Here is a 21,791-nt window from a genome sequence, read left to right as displayed (position 1 = left end):
TCTTAATGAGAACAGTGTCATCTTTCTGGCGAAAACAGATCCATTATATTTTGATCTAGGACTTTTTGAGAAAAGCTGAAAATACGTCTTTTTCCGGGTCTACACAAGTAAAACAAAAAGAAAAAAATATATATATAACTTTTGGGGCCGCTCAATAAATTTACATACAATTTATTTATTTGTCTGTCAGTGTTCCTGACTGTTTGTCTCCATAGCCATACAGATACGGAGTCATGGCTTTACATATGTTACGGTGTTACTCAGTGTCAAAGCTTCTCCTGTCTGCCTCTTTTTCATATGCACACATGAAAAACACAAAATAGTCCAAAAACCCCACCAGCAGCTAACAACAGCGACTGTGTTGCTGTAAGATTTTCAAAACAAAATCCTCCAGCTTGTTAATGGAAGACCAGTAAGCTTTAAAACATGTAGATCTTTCAAGATAAAAGCCATTAATTAAATACAGAAAGCTATTCGGTTGACCAAAGCTGTCTGATTTTCAAAAGAATTCATCAGAGTTCATCAAAATCAGAGCCTCCAGTTGTGTATTGGACATTGTCAAGATGCTTTAATAATGTGAGATTTTCAAAGTAAAATTACAAAATTAACAGGATGTTAAAAATAAATAATATATTTCAAATAAAACTTAGCTAGACATGAATTTATCAGAATGGTTTCAGGTGCCAGAGTTTAAACTATCAAAAGTATTTTGGGGCAGTCTACTTAGCTTCAACTTCTTAACAACATAGCAAGTCCAGCAGTAGCATTAATCACTCTACTGTTTCTCCAGAAATTGCATAGTCTAGTTCTTGTGATTATTAATTATGAAGAATATTTTTCCTCAATTAATAATTTAGTTAAAAAAGAAGTGGTATATCATATGTTCTTGAAAAAAATAGTAAAAATGAACTTGCTGATAATTTTTTAATAACCAGATCAGACATCATGATGATAGTGGTGTAGAAACAGAAAATAAAACATCCAATAATGTTGTATCTTACCATCGGAAGGCATGTGCATGAAATGAGCATCAACTTCTTTTTCGTCTGTGCCATAGGGGTTTGCAACCTCTAGTTTGTAACGCCCATTGTTGATGTGTGTAGGGCTGTCCAACTGCAAGCAGCCATGGTACTCTCTCTCAGCGTAGTCGTGGATCCTGGTGAAGATGTACTGCCCCTCCTTCACTGGCTTACCATTCTGTGACCACTTGAAAGTTGGCTTAGGGTTTCCTAAAGAGAGGTAGTGAAAACAATACAAAAGAACCAGTAACGTTAACTAGTTTTCATTATTTAAAAAGATGTCATTACCCTATTTACGCAGGTACTGGTGTGACTTAGGGAAAGTCTTTTTATGTTGGGACCTTGTGAAATCACAAAAATCAAACATCAGAATATGACTAAATACAATCATGTGGACATCTCTTGTACCTGTCACGCTGAAGGGAATACACCAATGATGATCTGGAATTGCGTCACTCAGCTTTGTGATTTTGGGAGGAACTGATGCAGCGGAGAGAAAAGAGAGTTTAAGAGCAACAGTGTGAAATTCAAACAGAAGACAGAACTAAGATAAGGCAAAGGTAAAAACTAGCGAAGCGTGCAAGAACACAGATTAAAAGATGAGAAGAACCGTTGTCTTCTCAAGCTTTTAATTCTCTGATTTAAAGACTACGCTGCATCGAGGGATGCTTTGACAAATTAATCTTCACTAAATTGGGGCAGTTTGCCAGAGGATAAACTTACATAGTATATTCAGCACCACAGAGGACTCTTTGTCTCCTACAATGTTTTCAGCTGTGCAGCTGATCTTGCTGTTGTGATCCGTGGAAGACAGGTTAAACAGTTGCAGCTTGGAAGTCTGGCCCGATGTCGCTATCTGCATGAGAAAAGAGCAGCCGCACAAACAAAAACTGATTGCTTAGTAGAAGACAATGTCTTCAAAGTCAGATCGTGATGTTAAGAGGTCCAAGAGCCACATTAAGTAAAAATTGACTTTTAAATCAGAGTGGACCTCGATAACGCTCAAGCTGTTAAATGTTCATGATATGTGCATAAAACACTAGAAACGCTGGGTTATGTCATTCATAGCACTTTAAACAAGAGGGAAAAGTATGTGTTGACAGTAATATACTCTAAATTGCTAATTGTTTTTATGATGACACAGCCGGTCTGTGGTAGCCAAACCCTTCTTCTGGTGTTGTGAGGAAATCAAATACTTATTTCCCTCATGGACATGCAAATCATGTCAAACTTTTTTAGTAATTTGTTTTGTTTTGATATTCTGTCTCTCTCCATTAAAATGAAACTAACAGAAAGATTAGAGACTGTTCATTTCTTTGTAAGTGAGCAAGCTTACAAATTCAGCAGGGGATCAATCAGAGTACATGCTTTTGTCTTTGGGGGAAGAAATTCTAACGGCAAGCTACTACAATCTTTTACATGTAAGACTTTGATTGTTGTAGACTTGTGAGGTAGCTAGTAATGGGCAGCCATGTGGGCAAAAATGCCTGGCTGGAGTCTGTCTTTACATTTTCACGGAACCTGTTCCCTGACTTTGGGGGATTGCAAGAGATGAAGTCTTCAACACACACAAGCAACCAAAATGCAGTTATAATTAATGGTAATAAGCCATTTATTGGAAATCAGAGTAGGAACATTAAAATAACAGTATCATAGCAACAAATGGTCTGAATACTGAAATGCTGAAATGTAAAGCTCATAGAGCACAATATCGTAATTTCTGTAACAGTAGGACAGCAGTGCTGGTACACTGTGTGTCTGTGTGTGTGTGTCTCCTAACCTCATAGTAGGCGACACGTATCATATCCCAGAACAGCTCAGGAGATGGGACACCAGAGGTCGTACACAACAGCTCCATATTCTCTCCCTCCATTTTGGTCAAATTGGATGGGGTTAACGTTGCCGTGGGAACCTCTGCATACAGCAAGGGGGCAGAAAGGAGGAGAGAAGAGTGAGGAGAACGTAAAGTTTAGAGATGGCGAGAGGACAGGACAGGAAGTGGTAGGAAAGGAAGCAAACTTAGGATTTAAGGCCTGTTTAAGGCCGCTGTTTTTTTTCTTCTCAGTTGAAATACAAATCACGTAAGAACCTCGACAACAAGACAAGAGCAGGCAAACACACACACGCAACCACAGGGACACACAAAAAAAGAGCTCGAATTCAATCTCCTGCTCTCTTTCTCTCACTTTCATTTAAGCACACTCACCCCAATCAAACAGTCAGACAAAGAGACAGAGTTCAAACACAGTGATGGTTACACTGATTACTAGTGCATGTCTTCAGCAGCCCAACTACTAAATTGATTGGACACAGTCTAAAGCCCCTGTCAAAGCAAAGACACTGGTGACTGTGTGTGTGTGCATATATGTTTGTGTGTGTGTGTCTACATAGGTGACCAGGATGTGACCTGAGCATGACCAATCAGACTCAATCAGAGTCTTGCCACTTTTGTCCCCTGTCCAATAACATCATTGAAGAGAAGAGAAGAGTGTCGACAGCTACTGCAGATAAAAACTGGACAGATTTCTTATCAAACCCCATCCTCTCCCCACCCGTTTCCAACCTCTTCTGTCCGTCGGCAGAATGCTTATCACCAGGGCAACCCACTTATCACTACGGCAACCCACTCAATCACTGTGAGACGCCGTAAAAACCAGTCATTTCACTGGTGGCAGCCCAGCTACTATATCAGAACGACATATCTTAACAGGCTCTCAGTAAATCAGCTTTCTACTGCCACTACAGCCATCTGCAGGCTGCACATTACACACACACACACACACACACACACACATCTCCCACTGAAGCCAACAAATTAGCATAAAACCTCTGCAAACCACCGTGATTTTGATGTAAGTGCAGCAGGATCGTTATGACCTCATGTTCAATTATGGTAGTTAAATCATCCATGCCAGTGTGTGATCCTGAATCTTTAGCTGCTTAGATGTTTTCAGAATCAACAAGTGGGATTGAAAAGGGTTTTATTGTAATTATGGACGGTAGATCGCCCTGCAATTGTGACAACACCAGCAATTATACGGAACTGTGTCGTGTATCAGCGCTGAGCCTGCGCTATAGTTCACCTGCAGCCACTTGTGAGGAAATTCTGGCAGTCGGGTGTCTGCAAGGGATGCACGACATTTATATTCATGCAAGAGAGTTAGACACTAGCTAAATGGTTTTTCATTCAGCCTTTTGACTAAAAAATCCCAGCTATGTTTCTGTTAGTAGTGTTGAGCCATATCTTTTGTGAAGGCATGGCTGAACTTTGCGGTGGTTATTGATGTAGGTCTGTTTTCTTGTGAGAGATGTAGACATTTACATTGTGACAGTCTGTGACACAAAGACAGAAAACCATTCACACTCACACTCAAATCACTCAAACCATGGCCAATTTTGACTCACCGTTTAAGCTAATGTTTTCCAAAACATACGTTTAAACAAATAAAGACGACATGCAATAAGAGCGAAGGAAGAATAAAGGTTAAAAAGCACAAAAATCTGAGTGGTCGAACTGCTTGTTTTCTTCTTATTTTTAAGGTTATTTCCTGTCATGCATTGCAGAATTTTCAAGTATTCTTCTATTATGAGTAGAAATATAAATAGATTACTGTACTTATATTGCCTCAATTTGTGATTTGATGATATTTTTCAAATAAATACAGTGCAGTGCTGAAACATGATATCCCATGGATCCTTAGCTGGGCTCAAAACTGATGCTGGTGTCCATGGGATTTGATTCACATCATCTTGGACTCATGAAACCCCTTGACCTCTCAACAGAAGCATCTGGAACTGCAATGGTTTTCCGTGTTCCACATTCAGGTGCTGCTTTTAATTTCTCACTTGTCTGTACTTGAAGTTCACATGCTCACTGTAACAACAGGGTTTAGATTTGTACTAAAAGGTCAGCTGAATATTTTTTTTCTTTTGTCTTTTCCACACTGCTGTAGCCTTCACACTTGTATAGAGGTGTTTTATTTGGAAAGCAGCTCATTATTCACTCATCCACTCAGGCTGTCAGAGTTATTCCGTCTCTGACATGCATCCAAGTGGTAGCATCTATGTCCTTCTGTCCTTGTTTTATATTAATCTTATATTGACACATAAAACCCTGGAAATAACTTGGTTGTACCATCAAGATTGGTCTTTTGGAAATTACTGAATATTAATTATGTCTAAAGATTCCACAACAAAAAAATTTTTTCTAATCTTGGAGCTCTGTATGGAGATATGCATGGGATTAGGTTAATTAGATCAATCTAGATTGACTGTAGGTGTGAGTGTGAATGGCTGTCTGTCTCTCTGTGTTAACCCTGCAACAGATTACATCTGTCCAGGGTGTAACCTGGCTCTTACCCTGTGACAGCTGGGACTGTCTCCAACCTTTCCATGACTCTGAATTGAATAACTGGATCGCACATCTGACTTTTAAGCCAAGGGTCACAAAGCCCACGTCAGACGGGTCAGATAAAAAGAAAATGCATCGCTTTACCACTAATTCAGACTGAATCTCGTAAAAGTTAAGAGGCAAAGTTCATTGCATCTGATACTGTGCATCGTCATTTGACTACTAGGTTGCACTGGAATAAGCAAGAATGATCAATTTAAGTAGAAACTGTGATATTGCTCTGGTAAACGTTGCTTAAAGACTATATTTTAGTGTCACAAAAGAGCTTTCTTTTCTGTAAACGACAACCTCTCAGGTAGAGAAGTGGGGAAAACTTCACAAATGACCCCTGGATGCACCTATGCATATACTAGCTCTTGACACTCCTTGACACCTGGAATCCATATTGCATTCATTTTCCAGGATTATGTTCAATGAATGGGTGATGAATTACAAGTACGGCATCAGCGACAGCATTACTCAGTGTCATTGTTGCTAGCTTTTGCTACAGGCCACAATAGGCACATTTGTATTGATGTTCAGAGAAATGTTAGCATTTATTATGTAACCTTCCTTCTGCTCCATCATAATGATGTGTTTTTTGAGGCAATGCAGAGGCAGAAAGAGAGTTTTCTGACAAAATGTATAGCAGAGAGAGGTGAGGAAAGCACTGAGGCACGCAACACAAAGTCTGTCCATAAGTTTACCTGTCAATGTTCTGCTGTTCATGCACTGTGAAGGATTCACAAATGATGCAGAGACAAAGGGAGGAGGATGATGTGTTAATGATTGCTGATCTCTTGTCTGAGATTACAGTCAATCAGGCTGACACTTAACTCCAGCATCAGATCATTCGAAAGTTTTGAATCTCTCTACACTTTTTTTTTATTTTAATTAGGCCACATTTAAATTATTGTCCTCAGTGTTCTTGGCCAAATGGGTCCAAGGAAGGACGACTGGTGAACTGGCAGCAAAGACATGGTCACAACGTCATTATGCTTAGCCTGTGTGTGGCTAAAAACCTTAATGCTGCCTTTGATATAAAGGTGTCAGAACACAGTGCATCACAGCTTGCTGCAGAACGCTGAGAGTAGACATGCTGACCCATATATCCACTACTGAATACATCTACATCGAGCATCCGAGCATCTGAGTCGACAAATCACATTTTCTTTTATTTTCACATGGACATCGGGTTGTGTGCACATCATCTTCCTGGAGGAGAAATGACAGCAGGATACGCTATCGAAAGAACTCAAGCCAACAGAGGCAGTGCTATGCTCTTGGCGATGTTCTGCTGGGAAACCACAGGTCCTGTATTTCACGTGGATGCTACTTAGACACGTACCACCTGCAAACATAGTCTGCTTCCTCTGTTATGGTAAAAGCTCTCTCTGCCAGGAAGGAAGAAAATTGCAGTAGTGTAAAGAATAAAATATCTAACTGAGAATGAAAACACAACTTTAAACCAGGAGAATCAGATTTATGTTCTATATGTCTCAGTTTTCAGTGTTTAAAGTTGTTGTTCCCGTTTTGAGCACTGTTTGATTAGGTTCAGACTTTTAGGGGTCCTACTGTCTTTCTGAAAGGTTTAAAGCTTTTATATGCATTTTTTCACACCATAAATGCTGTGCATTAAAATGCAAAGCAGTCACTATTCTTAGGGAAATATTTTTATGGCAATTAAATTAAGGCTAAGTTGCGGTTTGGGTTAAATAGCGTTGAAAAGTCATCTTAGCTTTGAGAAAGATTCTCTCTACACAGTCTTCTGTTTGGGAACGAGACACAATCACTGAAATGTAAATGGCTGTAATTCCTTTCCACATTAAAAGGGTTAAGCTATGCAAAAAGACATCCTTCTGGCTCATTTCAAAATCTTAGAACTTACTTTCTTCCATTTTTAATAAAGATTGTTTATTGAATTGTTTTGACCGCCTGTCCTCTTTCCCACAAACTGTCCTTCTTAATCTCTCTTGAATCCTTCAGTTATGAAAACTTCAAAATGACAGCAGTATGTCCTTAGAAGGAAAGCAGGAGATGTCTTAAGACATTAAGGCCTGGATGACCTCTATGTTCCTGCTTCTTAATTAAGATAAAGCTGCAGTTATAGTGCTTTGACCCTTAAAAATGTTAGAAACATGATGTCTAACCAGATGCTTACTCTGGATGGCATTACCTTGGCCTCCAGTAACTCTGTGAGGACTCTTGCAGTCGTTTTAGACCAGGACATATATGTAGGACTGCTTTCTTGCATATGCTCAATATCTCTAAAATTAGAAATATCCTGTCTCAGAGTAATGCTGAAAATGTAATTCATGCATTATTACTTCTTGGCTGGACTACTGTAATTCATTATTATCAGGATGTCCTGAAAACTCCCTGAAAAGAACTCAGTTGATCCAAAATGCTGCAGCAAGAGTCCTGACAGGGACTAGAAAGAGAGCACGTTTCTCCTATATTTGTATCTCTTCATTGCCTCCCTGTTAAATCCAGAATCAAACTTAAAATTCGTCTCCTCACATACAAGGTCTTGAATAATCAGGCTGCATCTTATCTTAAAGGCCTCATAGTACCACATCACCCCATTAGAGCTCTTTGCTCTCAGACTGCAGATTTACTTGTGGTTCCTGTTTAAAGTAGGATGGGAGGCAGAGCCTTCAGCTTTCAGGCCCGTCTTCTGTGGAACCAGATTCCAGTTTGGATTTGGGAGACAGACACCATCTCTACTTTTAAAATTAGGCTTAAAATTCGAGTATTTATTTAGGGCTGAATCAGGTGACCCTGAGCCTTCTCTAAGATACGATACAACAGGCCTAGACAGCAGAGGGCTTCCCACAATGCACTGAGTGGTTCTTGTTTCCCTCTGTTTTCTTTTTTTCCCCTTAACCTAAGTGGCCGTGGCAGATGGTTGCCCCTAGCTTGGTTCTGCTGAAGATTTCTTCCTGTTAAAAGGAAGTTTTTCCTTGCCACTGTTGCCAAGTGCCAAGTTTGCTCACAAGCGGTTGTTGATTGTTGTGGTTTTCTCTGTTTTATTGTAGAGTCTTTATCTTACATTATAAAGATAAATACAATTTAACTGAATTAAGCTGAACTTCTCAGGCCTGTTACTTTAACTTCAGCTACCTCATAAAACAAGGTTACAAGCTACAAATACAACAATCTGCCTCATCTGTCATGTGTTTTTGTGTTGTGCCTCCCAACTGCTTTACTGACATAATATACTTACTAAATCTTTTGTGTCTTGCTTTATTCCTCACTATTTAACATGTAGGAAAGTTCACATATGTAATTAGCATTTCCTGTCCACAAACTCTTACAGAAGCCATCTGGTCTGTTTTGTGTTTGCCTGTGCTGCTGAATTTTAGTTTTATCTACTATACAACTATTCAAAAGCCTATGCACAGATTGGATGGTAAAGCCAATTAAGTCAGAAAGGAAATGACGGGGACAGAGGCAAAAATTCTTTGAACAGCAATCAAAAAAAATAGATGATTAAGGGCAACAACTGACTGTCATTTTGCGTGTTTGACTGGAATGACTAACTGAGAGAGACACAGATGAAGGCAGAGTGCACCTGTGCTGTGATGTGCCCAGCGGGAATCTGGTAATACATCTGCTATAATTTCTACAGCGCCGGGAAAAAGCACCCTTTGCTCAGGACAGCTGGTTTCAGTTATTCACTTTAATGGAATTTGATTCATTTAGCAGAAGCTAAAGGTGTTATAAGAGCGATGGTGGAAAAAGCTTAAACTTGCCCTTCTTACCATTAACAAGCGTGGCATTAAAGGGAGAAGGAACTGAGAGAAGGACACAAAATGAAAGACTTTATAAAGAGTTAAATATGGCTCTTTTATTTTGTTTTAATTACCCCGTTATTAAGAAACAGCGGGACTGTTAAACACCTGCCGTTGCCAACATTTTTGCTGAGTGACACAGCTGATGTTTTTATTTTGCACATTGAACAGGCTCTGTGTTTGTAATCCTTTCGGGGCGGAGCTCCAACCATAAACAGTCCATGGGGAAACACAGACGGAGGATCGTATGAGGCTCGCCTGTGAGATCAGTGTCGGCCCGAGGGCATCGATGGGCATTTCCTCTTTGTGCCTTCTTCATAATGTCGCTCAGAAATGTTCAGGCCCACAGACAGAAAGGTTTTACATAAAGCAGACAGGCAGATGGAAAATGCCAAATAAAGAGGAAGAACTATGAGCATGAAGCGCGGGGCTAGCAGTTTGGCCAGACTGAAAGGTCTTTTTTGGTGTATCACTGTTAGCCCTGGGGCATTATTTGGCACCCCTGCCCCACCATGTCCTCCTACTCATATGTCACTCTGCCAGGGGGTCCCCCGCCCACCTCTCCAGAGGCCCTGCTGTAACTGTGCTAATGCCAAAAATATCCTCTGCTAATGGAGGGAAGGTAGAGGGGACAGATCAATAGGAATTATCAATGACATTGTTAGCTTCCTGCAAGCTAACTTATTGTTTGTGCCCTGAGTGTCCGGATTGCCCAGAGCTATTTTTCACCAGATTGATTCCTCTGTGAACAACAAAGATGCTAAAACAAAACCCCAAAACATGATTAGGCTCATAAAGCGGATTTGACTGATGATTTTTTTCTTATAAATTTAAGTCTGACATGAAAATTCCTTTATAATGCCACATTACTAAAATAAACTGGGGTGCACTCCCCATCCGAAAGGCGAAAACAAGTTTTATTTGCTTACTCTGGTCAAACTCAAGCTCTAAATGCCAGATTGAGACAGATACAGTGCACATGATTGGAAAAAAAAATCAACAAATCCAGAGAATGAGAGCAGGTCAGACTCTGAGACAGGTCAACCTGTAATTTGACACATCTTATGAACAGAAGAGTGTCCAAAATAGAATGATTCATGAAAAATTCATACAGATGATATAAAGAAGGGAAGAATAAAGTGTCAAATAACTGCTGACATTTATACATTCATGCTTCATAAACACTCCCATAAGCATAAAAGCCTTGTGGTTTGTAGAAGCCTGTCCTGGAAGTGTACTTAAACTGACATTACACTTATGTGGTAAGTAATTGTATGTGGAGGACTGTAAAGACATAATTCTTTATTATAATATTAACTGTGTTTCTTGGCAGGTCAAAGAAACGTTTCTTGATTAAATCTGTGGAAAGCGTCTTTTCTTGCTTTTAAAATGTGATCATCTTTGTGGGGTTTGCTTATAATATTGCAGCTTTCCATAAATCTAGAAAAGTTGGGTTTTGTCTTTTTATTCCTAGAGAACAAAACATGATGATTCAGTGGAAAAGGAAATGAAATCTGCTGCGTGACAGCAGGTCACCGGTGCTATGGGACACAGTGCAGATGGTCTTTATAACACTTCATTTTACTGCAGTACATACAGTCAGCAACTTTCAGAGTCAATGATGTCATCTATGTGCTGAATTACACAAAGCATCATATAGTCCTAGCATGCTGCTGTTGCAGGTGAGCAGCAAGAAGGAATAGATGAGCAACTTAGGCAAAGCGATGCACAAATTTGGCAGGTTTTGTATGATCTCTGATAACGATACGCACAATAAACTAAATCCTGACTAAACTAACGTTTCTTTGTTTTCTGCATGTGGCGAGGAAAAGAACAGGGAAGGAACACAAAACAAAATCTCTAAGTAAGCTCTACGTACGACTGACATACGTAGCAGACATATGATGGTTTCTACAGGCAACGATCAAGATCTGTGCGTTTATTCTCTAAAATAGCAGCACAGCTAATACACACACGCACACATCGTCAGGCTCCCTGCAAACCTCCAGAATAAAAGCAGGCCAGATTGTTTTGTGGGTACGTGTGTGTGAAAATACTTAGGACGAATACTTCTACAATCGATACCCTCGTAGTTTCTGTAGTAAAAGCAAAAGGGAAAATAATCAATAGGGACGGCTCACTGAGACATAATGTAATAGCTTCATTAGACATCTCCTCCCCCAGGTTACACATGTACATATAAATATAATAATAAATATAAAAGCCTTGTTTTCATGTTGTTCACCTGCTCGTTCAATACAATGCTTCCCCAGAAGTACACAAGAATGTTAAACATTGCACACATCTAATTGGTAAATGGACCTTTTTACTACAAGCATACAAGCGTGTACCGTACAATACATCATGATGCTCTCTCTCTCTCTCTCTCTCTCTCCTTTGGTTAATCTAGCACATTCAATGTAATGACAGAGCTTTCAGTGATACACCATACAAGCATGCACAGAAGTACACAAGAATACTGGAAATAACACGCATCTAATTGGTAAATGGACTGGTACTTATAGACCTTTTTACTACAAGGATACACCGATCAGGCATAACGTTTTGACCACTGACAGGTGAAGCAAATAACACTGATTACCTCTTCATTGTGGCGCCTGGATTTGAGCGAGTTTAATAAGGGCCAAATTATGGTTAGACAACTGGGTCGTGCAAAACTGCAGCTCTTGTGCAATGTTCCCAGCATGCAGTGGTATGTATCTATCAAAAGGAACTGATGCTTGTGGGATCATTAATTGATACAATATACAAGCATGTACTTTTATAGAACTACACAAGAATACTGAACCCATCTAACGCACATTTAATTGTTAGATGGACTGGTACTTGAAGAGCTTTTTGCTACAAGCCAAGGGTTTTCTATCATGGATGCACTCACCCTACGGTGGATACATCAGGACCAATTTGGGGGTTGGTTTATTGCTCAAGAATACTTGGACTTGCAGGCTGAAGGACTTGGACCTCTACCTCCTGAGTCAGAGCCTCCCCAAATTAAAATTTTAATACATGAACTTCTGATTAGAGGAAATCTCTGACAGGTTTAACAGAACTTGCAGCCATTTTTTAAAACCTATCATCACATTAAACATGCTGGGTTAACCAGAGGAGTGAAATAGAGCGCTATGGCACATCATAAATGTATGAAATTTAGAGCAAACAGGAAGATGAACACTCGTAACTTTTGATCGGATGGCTGGACACCTGTCCAGAAAGGCTAAGCCTACCCCGCCTAGTATTATAGGACAAAACAACCCTCACACACTCACAAACGGCACACACATGCATAACCTGTGTGTCGGTCATTTCACTTTACTCCATCTAGCAGCTAATCTGTGCATCGCATGAGAAAAAATCCCAACTGGACAAAGATAAATCAGTCTGTGCAGCGCTGATGGCGTTTTGGTGACACACAACAGAGAGCAAACAACATGTTCAAGCCCTGTGAAAGTGAGGCTCTAAGTGTGCGTGCGTGCTTTTATTTGGTCATTTGTTTGCTTGCTCATGCATAAGACATTGTAGCTTTCTGCACTTCACAGTGTCTTGGGAAATTACAATATACAGGCTAAGCGACACTCCATGTAAGTGCAATGCCGTCCGTGCAGCACATCCGTCCTACTCACATACCAGTAGGTATATATTACTGATTACTGCAGAGGCTGTAGTCAGTGCATGAATTGTACTCTTTGTACAGTTATCCTCTTAGGTGTTAACAGCAAGCTTCAGTGTCTCTATTCATTCAACCCCCACACCTCCTGAGAATTGCCAAAACACTTAGCACATTTGTCTTCAAATATCAAGTTTCATACCGCACACGTGTACATACACATTTATACAAACTGTGCACATAAAAACAGATGTGTCAGACATATGAAAAATACATAAGAACACGACAAAATATAAGCAAGCCCTTGGAAAAATATTTGCACAGGAAACTATTAGGATTGATTTTTTTTCCTCCAGGTGCTTCAACGCTTTACACTCTGCTACAGCTTGTGAATGTTTTTTCCAGGTCCTTACCCTGTGTGTGTGTGTGTGTGTGTGTGTGTGTGTGTGTGTGTGTGTGTGTGTGTGTGTGTGTGTGTGTGTGTGTGTGTGTGTGTGTGTGTGTGTGTGTGTGTGTGTGCGTGCGCACGCCCTTACCACAGTTAGGTAATGTCAGTCTGGACAGCAGTTTGCGTGCTCCTCCGTCCTCAATGCAGCGTAGCTCCTGAATGTCTGCTTCCTCTCCTAACCACAGTTTGATCCACATGTTCTCACAGGAGCAGTGGAGAGGGTTTCCAGACAGGATCCTAGAAGCACACACACACACACACATTGAAGATCTGTGAGAAGCAGAGCATAGCAAAGCACGAAAGAGTAACAGACATTTTGGAAGATTTAAGAAAGAGAGGAATTGTAACTGTTCGACACCACTAGTGTTAAGTGTTTCTGGGATTTGTTTTTTTTTTCTTTTTTTGTCACATTACAAGGTTTTGCTACTAACATCTCTGCATGCTCTCTGTGCTGTTATTTAGCTTTTAAATCGGGGGAAAAATAGAAACGGGGAAAATAAATCTAAGAATAAAATACAACCTCAACCTCCTGGGTGAACACTTTTGATTGCAAAGGGATTGGACAGGTTGTCTGGTGGGGGCCAACTTGTCTCCAAACAATCACAGTCTGACTCAGACTCACTGCAATCACTCTCAGACAGATTGCCAAAGGGTTAAAGATAACTTCCATGTAATTTATAAACACAGACAGACTGACTGCTCTGCGACATGTTTCATTGCAACAGGCAACTCAGTTATTGTAGGGTTTTGTCTTACTATACAACCAACCGGTTGCGTTCCAATATAAACCTAAGTTTGTAGTTGAATTACTATCCCGTAACAACTATGTCACTATTTCTGACTCTCTGTTTCAAATTAGGATCTGACTGGACTCTGAATGCAACTAAAAAGTCAGCTCCTCTTTAATCAAGAACTTCTAAAAAAAACCATTTTCTTGCTTGAGGAAAATTACGGACTAAATAGAACTATGAACTGATGAGATTAAAAACCTAAGATGCTATTACAGATGCTGCTGTGTGTATTTGTGTTTATCTAAAGACTCTCATAGTAACTAGGAGGTAAACCAACAGACACACACAGGGATAGAAAGACTGATAGCAAAGGTTCCTCTGAACTCACAGATAAGAGATGTTGAGGTGTTTGAATATCCTCCAGGACAGGGATGACAGGTTGTTATCTTTCAGATTCCTAGAAATTAAATCAAACATTAGGGAAGAAGACAGTGTTTGTAGCACCAAAGCAAAGTAGTGGATTGTTGTTAGGACTAATAGCACATGTCTGCTTCTATCTACACTAATAAGCCTGTATTATATTTCTCATTTAAAGTTTTCCCCACACATTGTCACAGACTGTCACAATTAACCTTAAGTGTCGCATTAATTAAATATAATAAGTATCAAACTAAACTTTAATTATATTGACTCTGCATCACGGTTTGACTATCAATTATAAATCTTGTTAACCTGTAGCGGACTTTGTTTTTCATCAATCTCACTGCCTTCACTGGCTTTTCTTCTTACTTATTAATTTTCTCTTCACAGTGTGACTTGTTCACATTGCGTTGCAAAGGTACACATTTTCAATCGAAGGGAAGGAATAAACAGCATGACTTTTTACTCACAAGTACTGCAGTTTAAAGTTGTTCTGAAAGGCCAGCTTTGATACATATGTTAGCCTGCTGTTGGTCACCGTTCTGCCACAAAACAAAAGCAAGAACATCATCAGTATCTTCATGAACATTTGTCTCACATCACAAGCCAGGCAAGACGAGGATATGTGCCAGCAATAAGAACCTGGTAACCCATATTCTGCTCTCCTTATTGTCTTATATGACCTACAAACCACAACCAGGATATATATATATATTAACACAACACTTTTTTTAGAAAGTAGAACAATTTAGGTCCAAAGAACTAATCAAATGATGAACATTTAGAGATTTAAAAGAGGACACGCTTTCTGTTATTGGCTGTCCAATATAGGGATGTCTGTGATGCAAACTGACAGAGACAAACAAAGGTTGTTTTTCATATTAAAATCTTATATCAGTCTCCCTTTCTGTTAAAATGACGTTTATATAAACAACTCCAATAAAAACTTCATCCATCAGAGCTAATCGAAGCTAATACACTGGATCCGCTGGGCATAGTGTAAATGGTACCCCAATAGAAATGCTTTTATGTACATAAAAAATTAATATTAATACACAACAGGCATTACACAACGATGCTATAACGGGATGCATAAAGTATTTGCCCTTTATCAGTTAAGGTGAGGCTGTAAGACAATATTGCCGTTTGGTGCGATGTTATCTCCTGCAGCTGATGGTGTGGCATCACTTGGGCTGAGTGTTTAGTCATTAAAAGTGTGAATCATAACAAAATATTGTTGTATGACTAGTCAGATCACACACTATTACATTAACACAGCACAGAGTGTAAGTGTTTGTGCAGCGTGTCTTAGACACACGGGACATTTGTTTCAGATAGAAGCTTAAACACAGCATTTAAGACTTCCTGCATTTATAGCTGTTTTCCCATGAGTCCAGCCACAATGAAAACCATACAGCACACTCACTGTGGATATGTGCTTTGTGCTAATTTGCTTGGCAAATGGGATACTGGTTGAGAAATTAGGTTTTCCTAACAGATTTTATCTTCAGGGTAGAAGAAAGTGGTTGCTAGTGGTTATAGTTTTTTTTTTTTTTTAAAGAAGCAAATTAAGATAAAGAAGTGCAGAACTGGACAAAACACTGTGTGATGCAGTGATAAACACAACAAGGCTGAAATAAATGAATAAGACTAGTAAAAAAGAGGAGAGAATGTACATAGAAATGCTGCCTATTGTTTGGGTCCAACATTGGACAAGAACACTTTAAAATAATGCAGACAGACCTCAAAGGGTACACGGGTAATATAAGCCATTAAAGACTCACAGGTTCCTGAGATTCTTGTAGTAGTGCAGGTCTTTGTCGCTGATGGAGGAGAAGCTGCTCTGGTTTGCGATGTAACTGTCAAGAGAACCAAGCGTTGGTGAGACGGCTCATTTGTTAACAGGTGGAAGCATAAACAGAAGCATTTCAAAAAGTCAGAGGGACCAAAATAAAATAATAATGAAAAAAAAGGACTCTGGAAAGCGTGCAGGTGGTACGTAGGAGATGGGGGGGGCAGTGAAAAAGGAACAGTTCTCGCCTCTTTTCCTCAGCAGCACTTGTGCATGGCACTTGATTCTAGAGCCAGCAGGAGATGATTGTGGGCAACTCCCTTGGGTGAATGAATTTAGCTGTGCGAATGTGTGCTGGAAAGCAGTATATGCGATCTTTGAATATCACAGCTTCGGGATCGGATTTCTGAGAACATTTAGAGCTAAACAAAAGCTCTGGACAGTCTTTCCCATCAAGGGAACACACTGTAACAGTCACAGCACCGCCCTTTGTCCTGCACTTATTGCACATACTCCCTTGCTAAATCACAAGGTCAGTAAATAATGTGTTTTTTTCCAAGGGGGTAGACAAGCAGTGAGTGAGAAAAACCATCTCTATTGATTGATTTGTTGAAGGCTGTAGAAATGAAGGAGCAATTCTTTTGGGAAATATTGCAAATTCATCAGGTGTAACTTTTAGTTCATGTTTCTCAATGTATGCCATAATAATTACATTTTAGTTGATGCAAGTGAAAAAATAAATGAGTTAGGACTGAAGGGACAGCACATGGCCTGTTTAGCAGGGGGGTCCTGGTGAATTTAGGGGGTTGCTACCATAGTAGCACTGGTCAGTGTGATTGCTCTAAATTGCAATGCAATTGGTTTGGCTTGCATATAAAGTGGATGTTGTGTTTACTTCCGATTACTTAGTGTTTTGCTGCCTGTTTTCTGCCCCTTTGGGAAAAAAAGGGGGGGGGGGGGGGGGTAAGTAACATAGATACAGGTGGTTAAATAAGAATATAATTCCTTAAAATAGTACACCATGCAATCTGCATGTCTGGGGTGCTGCAGAAAACTTTTTGTGCACAACACCTATCCTTTCCTTCCCCTCATTTCCCATCACAATCCACTAGAAAAAAAACGTAGGGAAAAAAATCTGGTGATAATGAAATGTATCTCTCAATAAGGAGCACACTGTACTACTAAAGCCTGACGGCAGTGATGCATGGACAATGTGACAAAATGATTTTAGTGGAACGAACTCGTTTGCGATCGGAAATAAATCACCAATTAGTCACTCGGTGTCTGCTCTTAAAAAATAAAAATAAAACAAAATAAAATAAAATAAACACCTGCAAAAGAGTCTAAAGGGGAACAGCAGACAGTCTTGATGAATAATAACGCTGCTGTCAAATAACACAAGTGTGCACATGTTTGACGAAGCCGTGGCTGAATGTCTGTTTTAGTGAGCTGGCAGGAATTTAACTGAGCTTTTAAATAACTATTATTATACCCACATATGTGCTTTAGCCTCCTTTGTCTGTCGGTGTAGGGGTACAAGCGTGAATATACAAACTCTGGGAAATTTCTGTACGCGTGGTTATGTTTTCAGTATTTAAGCAGGAGGGCATTTTCTGTGCGTAACAAAACACATTGCCATTTATGATTGTCTGTATTATCCAGTCATTAGCACAGCCACCTCCCTGAATCCCCTCTAAAGGATATTTTCTTAACAGATGGTGACTAAGTATGATTTGTTTGGAATTCTGAGCATATACATACCGCAGGCTACACATTAGGGCACAAAAGAGACATCACCGCAGACTGTGTGAGCTGTTACACCCATAAAGCACATCGATTTCTGACCAGTTGTTGAGGATTCAGATCAACTGTCATAAACTAAGTCCAACCAAAAACGGCACATACGACAGGGCGCACGATGACCTACAGTAGGTTTTTTGGTTTTTTTTGTTTTTTGGCAAGGTCGTTCGGAATTAGCAGTTCCACGGTCATCAGTAATTTGTCTGTTTACATTAGCCAAGCACTCGGTCAGTGCTTTTCACCACACTGGCTCATTCAAAGAGCTTCCAAGGCTTCTCCAAGGCCGCCGATAAAAACTGTTTATCTCCGACATAAGTCATTACCAACAAGGCCGTTTATCTTTGCCAAGAAATATGCTGGCGCAATTAAAAACCTTAATCTCCCGTTTAATTTGTCTCGGCTGCAGAGGTGCCTCAGCTTATTTTCAGGCCAAGTGACGTTTCATTAAATGTGAGTGGAAAAAGCTCAAATACAGCCCGGAGAGGAGATGATACAGTACATCTAAACACACACTGAGATTTATGGCATCTTGCGCCCGACCAATCTTAAAGAGACTGCCAGCAAAATGTTGAGTCTGACAAGAAAAACGTCACTTTTCTTTTTTTTCTTTCTTCAGCATCGATTCTCTCCGCCTGTGTGGTTCATTTAGATAGCCTACACTCATATAAGCCATCTTGGGAAGTGTCTGTGCTAATATTTGGACTGTAGTGTCTGGCGTCTCCACACAAACACGAGCACGTACGCGCGCAGACTGAGCTGTCTATTTGTTAGAATAAAGCCCATCAGCTTCAGTGGCATTTCATTTCTAAACGAGCTTGTTTCCTCGCTGGTGCCGAAAGACTGATGTGCCCCTTGATGCCAAAGAGTCTGTTATGCAATGTGGGTTGCACTTGATGCCTTTCTGAGGCAAACCCTTGCCAACGAGGAAAGAAGTGTAGGCTGTCGGTTACTTAAAATCCTACCTGAAGTGATATGGATTTACGAATTCGCTTTAAAATTCATTCATCACATCAGAAATAAACAACATTTGGGCCGCTTTCTTTGCTGACTGTGTATCTGTCAGCTCCCCATACAATTGGCTGAATAGGGGTGAAGGATGCCGTTTCTTTATTTGGGAAGTTCTGGGAAATGTGGGCCGCTGGAAAAGGATAAAGTCGGGAAAAATATGCTGATTTGCCCCTGATGCATTAGCTTCACATCCCTCCGTGAACCGGTGCTTATGAGGGAAACTCACATGTCGGTGATGTTCTCCATCTCTGCCTCGGTTTGCAGGACGGGGAAGGCATTGATACCCCGCTCCGGGTCCACGCAAGAAATCCTGGTGCTGCTGCAGGAACAAGAAGAGGGGCATGCCTCGGCGGACATCCACGGATCACCCGAACCTACCGCCACCCCGACTACCAACACCCACCACCACCAGCAGCAGCACCGCCACGACCCAAACCGTCTCCCCGGCGAGGAGAGAGCCCCGCTCCCGGGTCTCAAGGCGCTCATCTCGGGTGCCGCCAACTTCAGCTATAAGGCTCGCTGAATAGCTCCACGGCCCGGCCCAGGTTGGCTGGGATCAGCCCCGGTTCGGCCAATAGAGGAGAGGAGAAATAAAACAAAATCCGCCGCTGAGATGGATGCAGGCTACAAAACCATCGACCTCTCCGGCGATGACAGACTAGAAGGAGAGAAAGGGGTGGGAAAAAGAGAAAACCGGAGAGCGTGTAGTCCCTTCCCCGTGTGATTCCTCCAGAATCCCCCAGTCAGTCAGCCAGTTAGTCAAAATCTCACTGCCACACTGGCAATGTGTGCCAAGGAGGATCGCTCTCGCTCTCCCCCTCTCTCTCTCTCTCAGCTGACAAGCACCGGAACCTCCTCCCGACAGAGTTGTCGTGTGTGGAGGGTAATTTTCGGTTGTTGTTAGTGGTGGTGGTGGTGATGTAGGTGTACAAAATGACAGTCAGAAGGTGAGCACCGCACCTCACCTTCGCCGGGATGAAGAGGATGAAGGAGCATCAATGCACGCCGTGAATAAACATCACCGATGCCCTCTTAGAGAACCGGTTCTCGTACCCTGCTCTCAGGAAGGTCCGGGGGAAGGGTCAGGGGAAGAGCACAACTGTTTCTTGCTCAAGGGGCACATCACCAAAGCCTGTGCTCGCTCTCCACGCGTGTTGTCTGGTTAATAATTTATCCTCATTTGGTTTAGTTAAGTTTCCTTGTAGCAAGATGTGAGCGTCCTTATCTGACATAAAGAGAAAGACAGAGGCGTGGAAAGACCTGTGCTCTGAACAGCTTACTTAATTTATCCGCTACCTGGCTTCAGATCGTTGACTAAATGAGATACAAGGGGCTATCAATTTAGAGGCTCTAATTGTCGTAATCATTCTCATCAACACTGTTGCCATCGTTTTTATGATTATCATCTGGCTGTAATACTTCTGGAACGGTACACAGCTAATCAATGAAAAACAAAGCTGTTTTTCGCAGTCGCTTCCTATTTAATCCTCATTCGACATGTTAGAGTAGCCGACTGTGTTTAAATATCCTGGAGCTTTATTTCTAACTGAGCTGAGAGATGCTTAAAGATGCAGGCTGGATGTAATATGTACAGAGAAAGAGTGAGCAATCACTGATCATCAGGTCTTTAGCTGGCATGTACTTCACCTGGCGTCACCATATTAAATCATTAGGCCATATTTCATAATGATCAGAGGCTCTCAGCCAAACCAGACCTGAATCAATAACATGTCATCTTAGAGTGCAAGTTATACGGCTGTATGCCAGTCACCCTGTTGCTATAGGCCAGATCTCCTTCAGCTGGATGAATTGCTAACATAAGAGTTGGTCTCTCCCTGCTCTCTACAACTGGAGAACAGAGCTACTCCTCCACAGTCGTTCACCTTATAAGTGAGAGACAGAGGATGACAGAACATCTGCCTGCAAGCAGCAGAAGCCCCAGCACGCCACATCTGCGAGGCTCCCTCTCCTCTCCTCTCCTCTCCTCTCCTCTCCTCTCCTCTCCTCTCCTCTCCTCTCCTCTCCAATGTTCCGTCCCCCATGTGCAGCTCTAATATGACGTTTGTGCTGACGCACAGGCAGTGCTGCTGAATAGAGGAGCGTAATTATGGAGCCCTGTTTGTGTGCAGACCAATCTGGTGGGTGTCTGCCTCACAAACTGGGGTGTATGCACTCTGCACAGAGCAACGTGGGTGTACCAATTAAAAAAAATTGTGTCTGACAAAAACAGAATATTCAGATTCCTCTCTGCTCCTTTACAGGATGCAACCTGTGTTACAGGTCTGTGATATATTAATAACACCAGGCGAACCGTCTGTCATCCTCAGAATGGGTTTTCCATACAGCACTGTGCGCCTACCACAGCACACAATACATTTGGCTTCTTGTGAATCAGCATGTTTCATGGTTTAAATCACCACTTTCAATGTATTTAAACTGTACGCGCATAAATTGACATTCAAATATGTTAAAGGTGTCTCTTTGGACGTTTCATTTGGCAGCCATACCCCTCTGGCAGTTAGTATAGGGTTTAATCCATGTCATATCTTGATAACCCTTTGCCAAAAACGAGCTTCTTTGAATAAAATAAGCAGCTTATCTAGAGTCAGACTTTAATTATTGAAATTAGATGGGACATTCCTTTAAAGTACTTTCTTTTGGATGAGTTCTGCCTCACAAAAAAGAAAAGAAAAACACATCCATTTGCAAAATGTTAGTGGGTGAGTCATAAATGAATCAGCTCTAGAAATAAAAATCAGAGATG

General features: G+C 40.9%; 1 protein-coding gene across 1 annotated transcript in view; it reads right to left on the bottom strand.

The window, feature by feature from the left end:
* The window catches only part of ntrk2a (neurotrophic tyrosine kinase, receptor, type 2a), a 113,584-nt gene extending 93,379 nt beyond the window's left edge, over positions 1–20,205 (bottom strand). The window contains exons 1-9 of the mRNA XM_026188601.1: positions 19,254–20,205; positions 16,212–16,286; positions 14,898–14,969; positions 14,396–14,464; positions 13,365–13,513; positions 2,800–2,933; positions 1,743–1,875; positions 1,428–1,499; positions 1,002–1,229 (exon numbers count right to left, since the gene is read on the bottom strand). Coding sequence (XP_026044386.1) covers positions 1,002–1,229; positions 1,428–1,499; positions 1,743–1,875; positions 2,800–2,933; positions 13,365–13,513; positions 14,396–14,464; positions 14,898–14,969; positions 16,212–16,286; positions 19,254–19,513 — 1,192 coding nt within the window. The 5' untranslated portion in view covers positions 19,514–20,205. The remainder of the gene's footprint in view (positions 1–1,001; positions 1,230–1,427; positions 1,500–1,742; positions 1,876–2,799; positions 2,934–13,364; positions 13,514–14,395; positions 14,465–14,897; positions 14,970–16,211; positions 16,287–19,253) is intronic.
* Positions 20,206–21,791: the final 1,586 nt, after the last annotated feature.

The sequence above is a fragment of the Astatotilapia calliptera genome, chromosome 12, assembly GCF_900246225.1.
Source record: "Astatotilapia calliptera chromosome 12, fAstCal1.2, whole genome shotgun sequence".
NCBI classification, from domain to species: Eukaryota; Metazoa; Chordata; class Actinopteri; order Cichliformes; family Cichlidae; genus Astatotilapia; species Astatotilapia calliptera.
The sequence above is the reverse complement of the archived record's forward strand: the minus strand, read 5'-3'. Positions and strand labels throughout refer to the sequence as shown.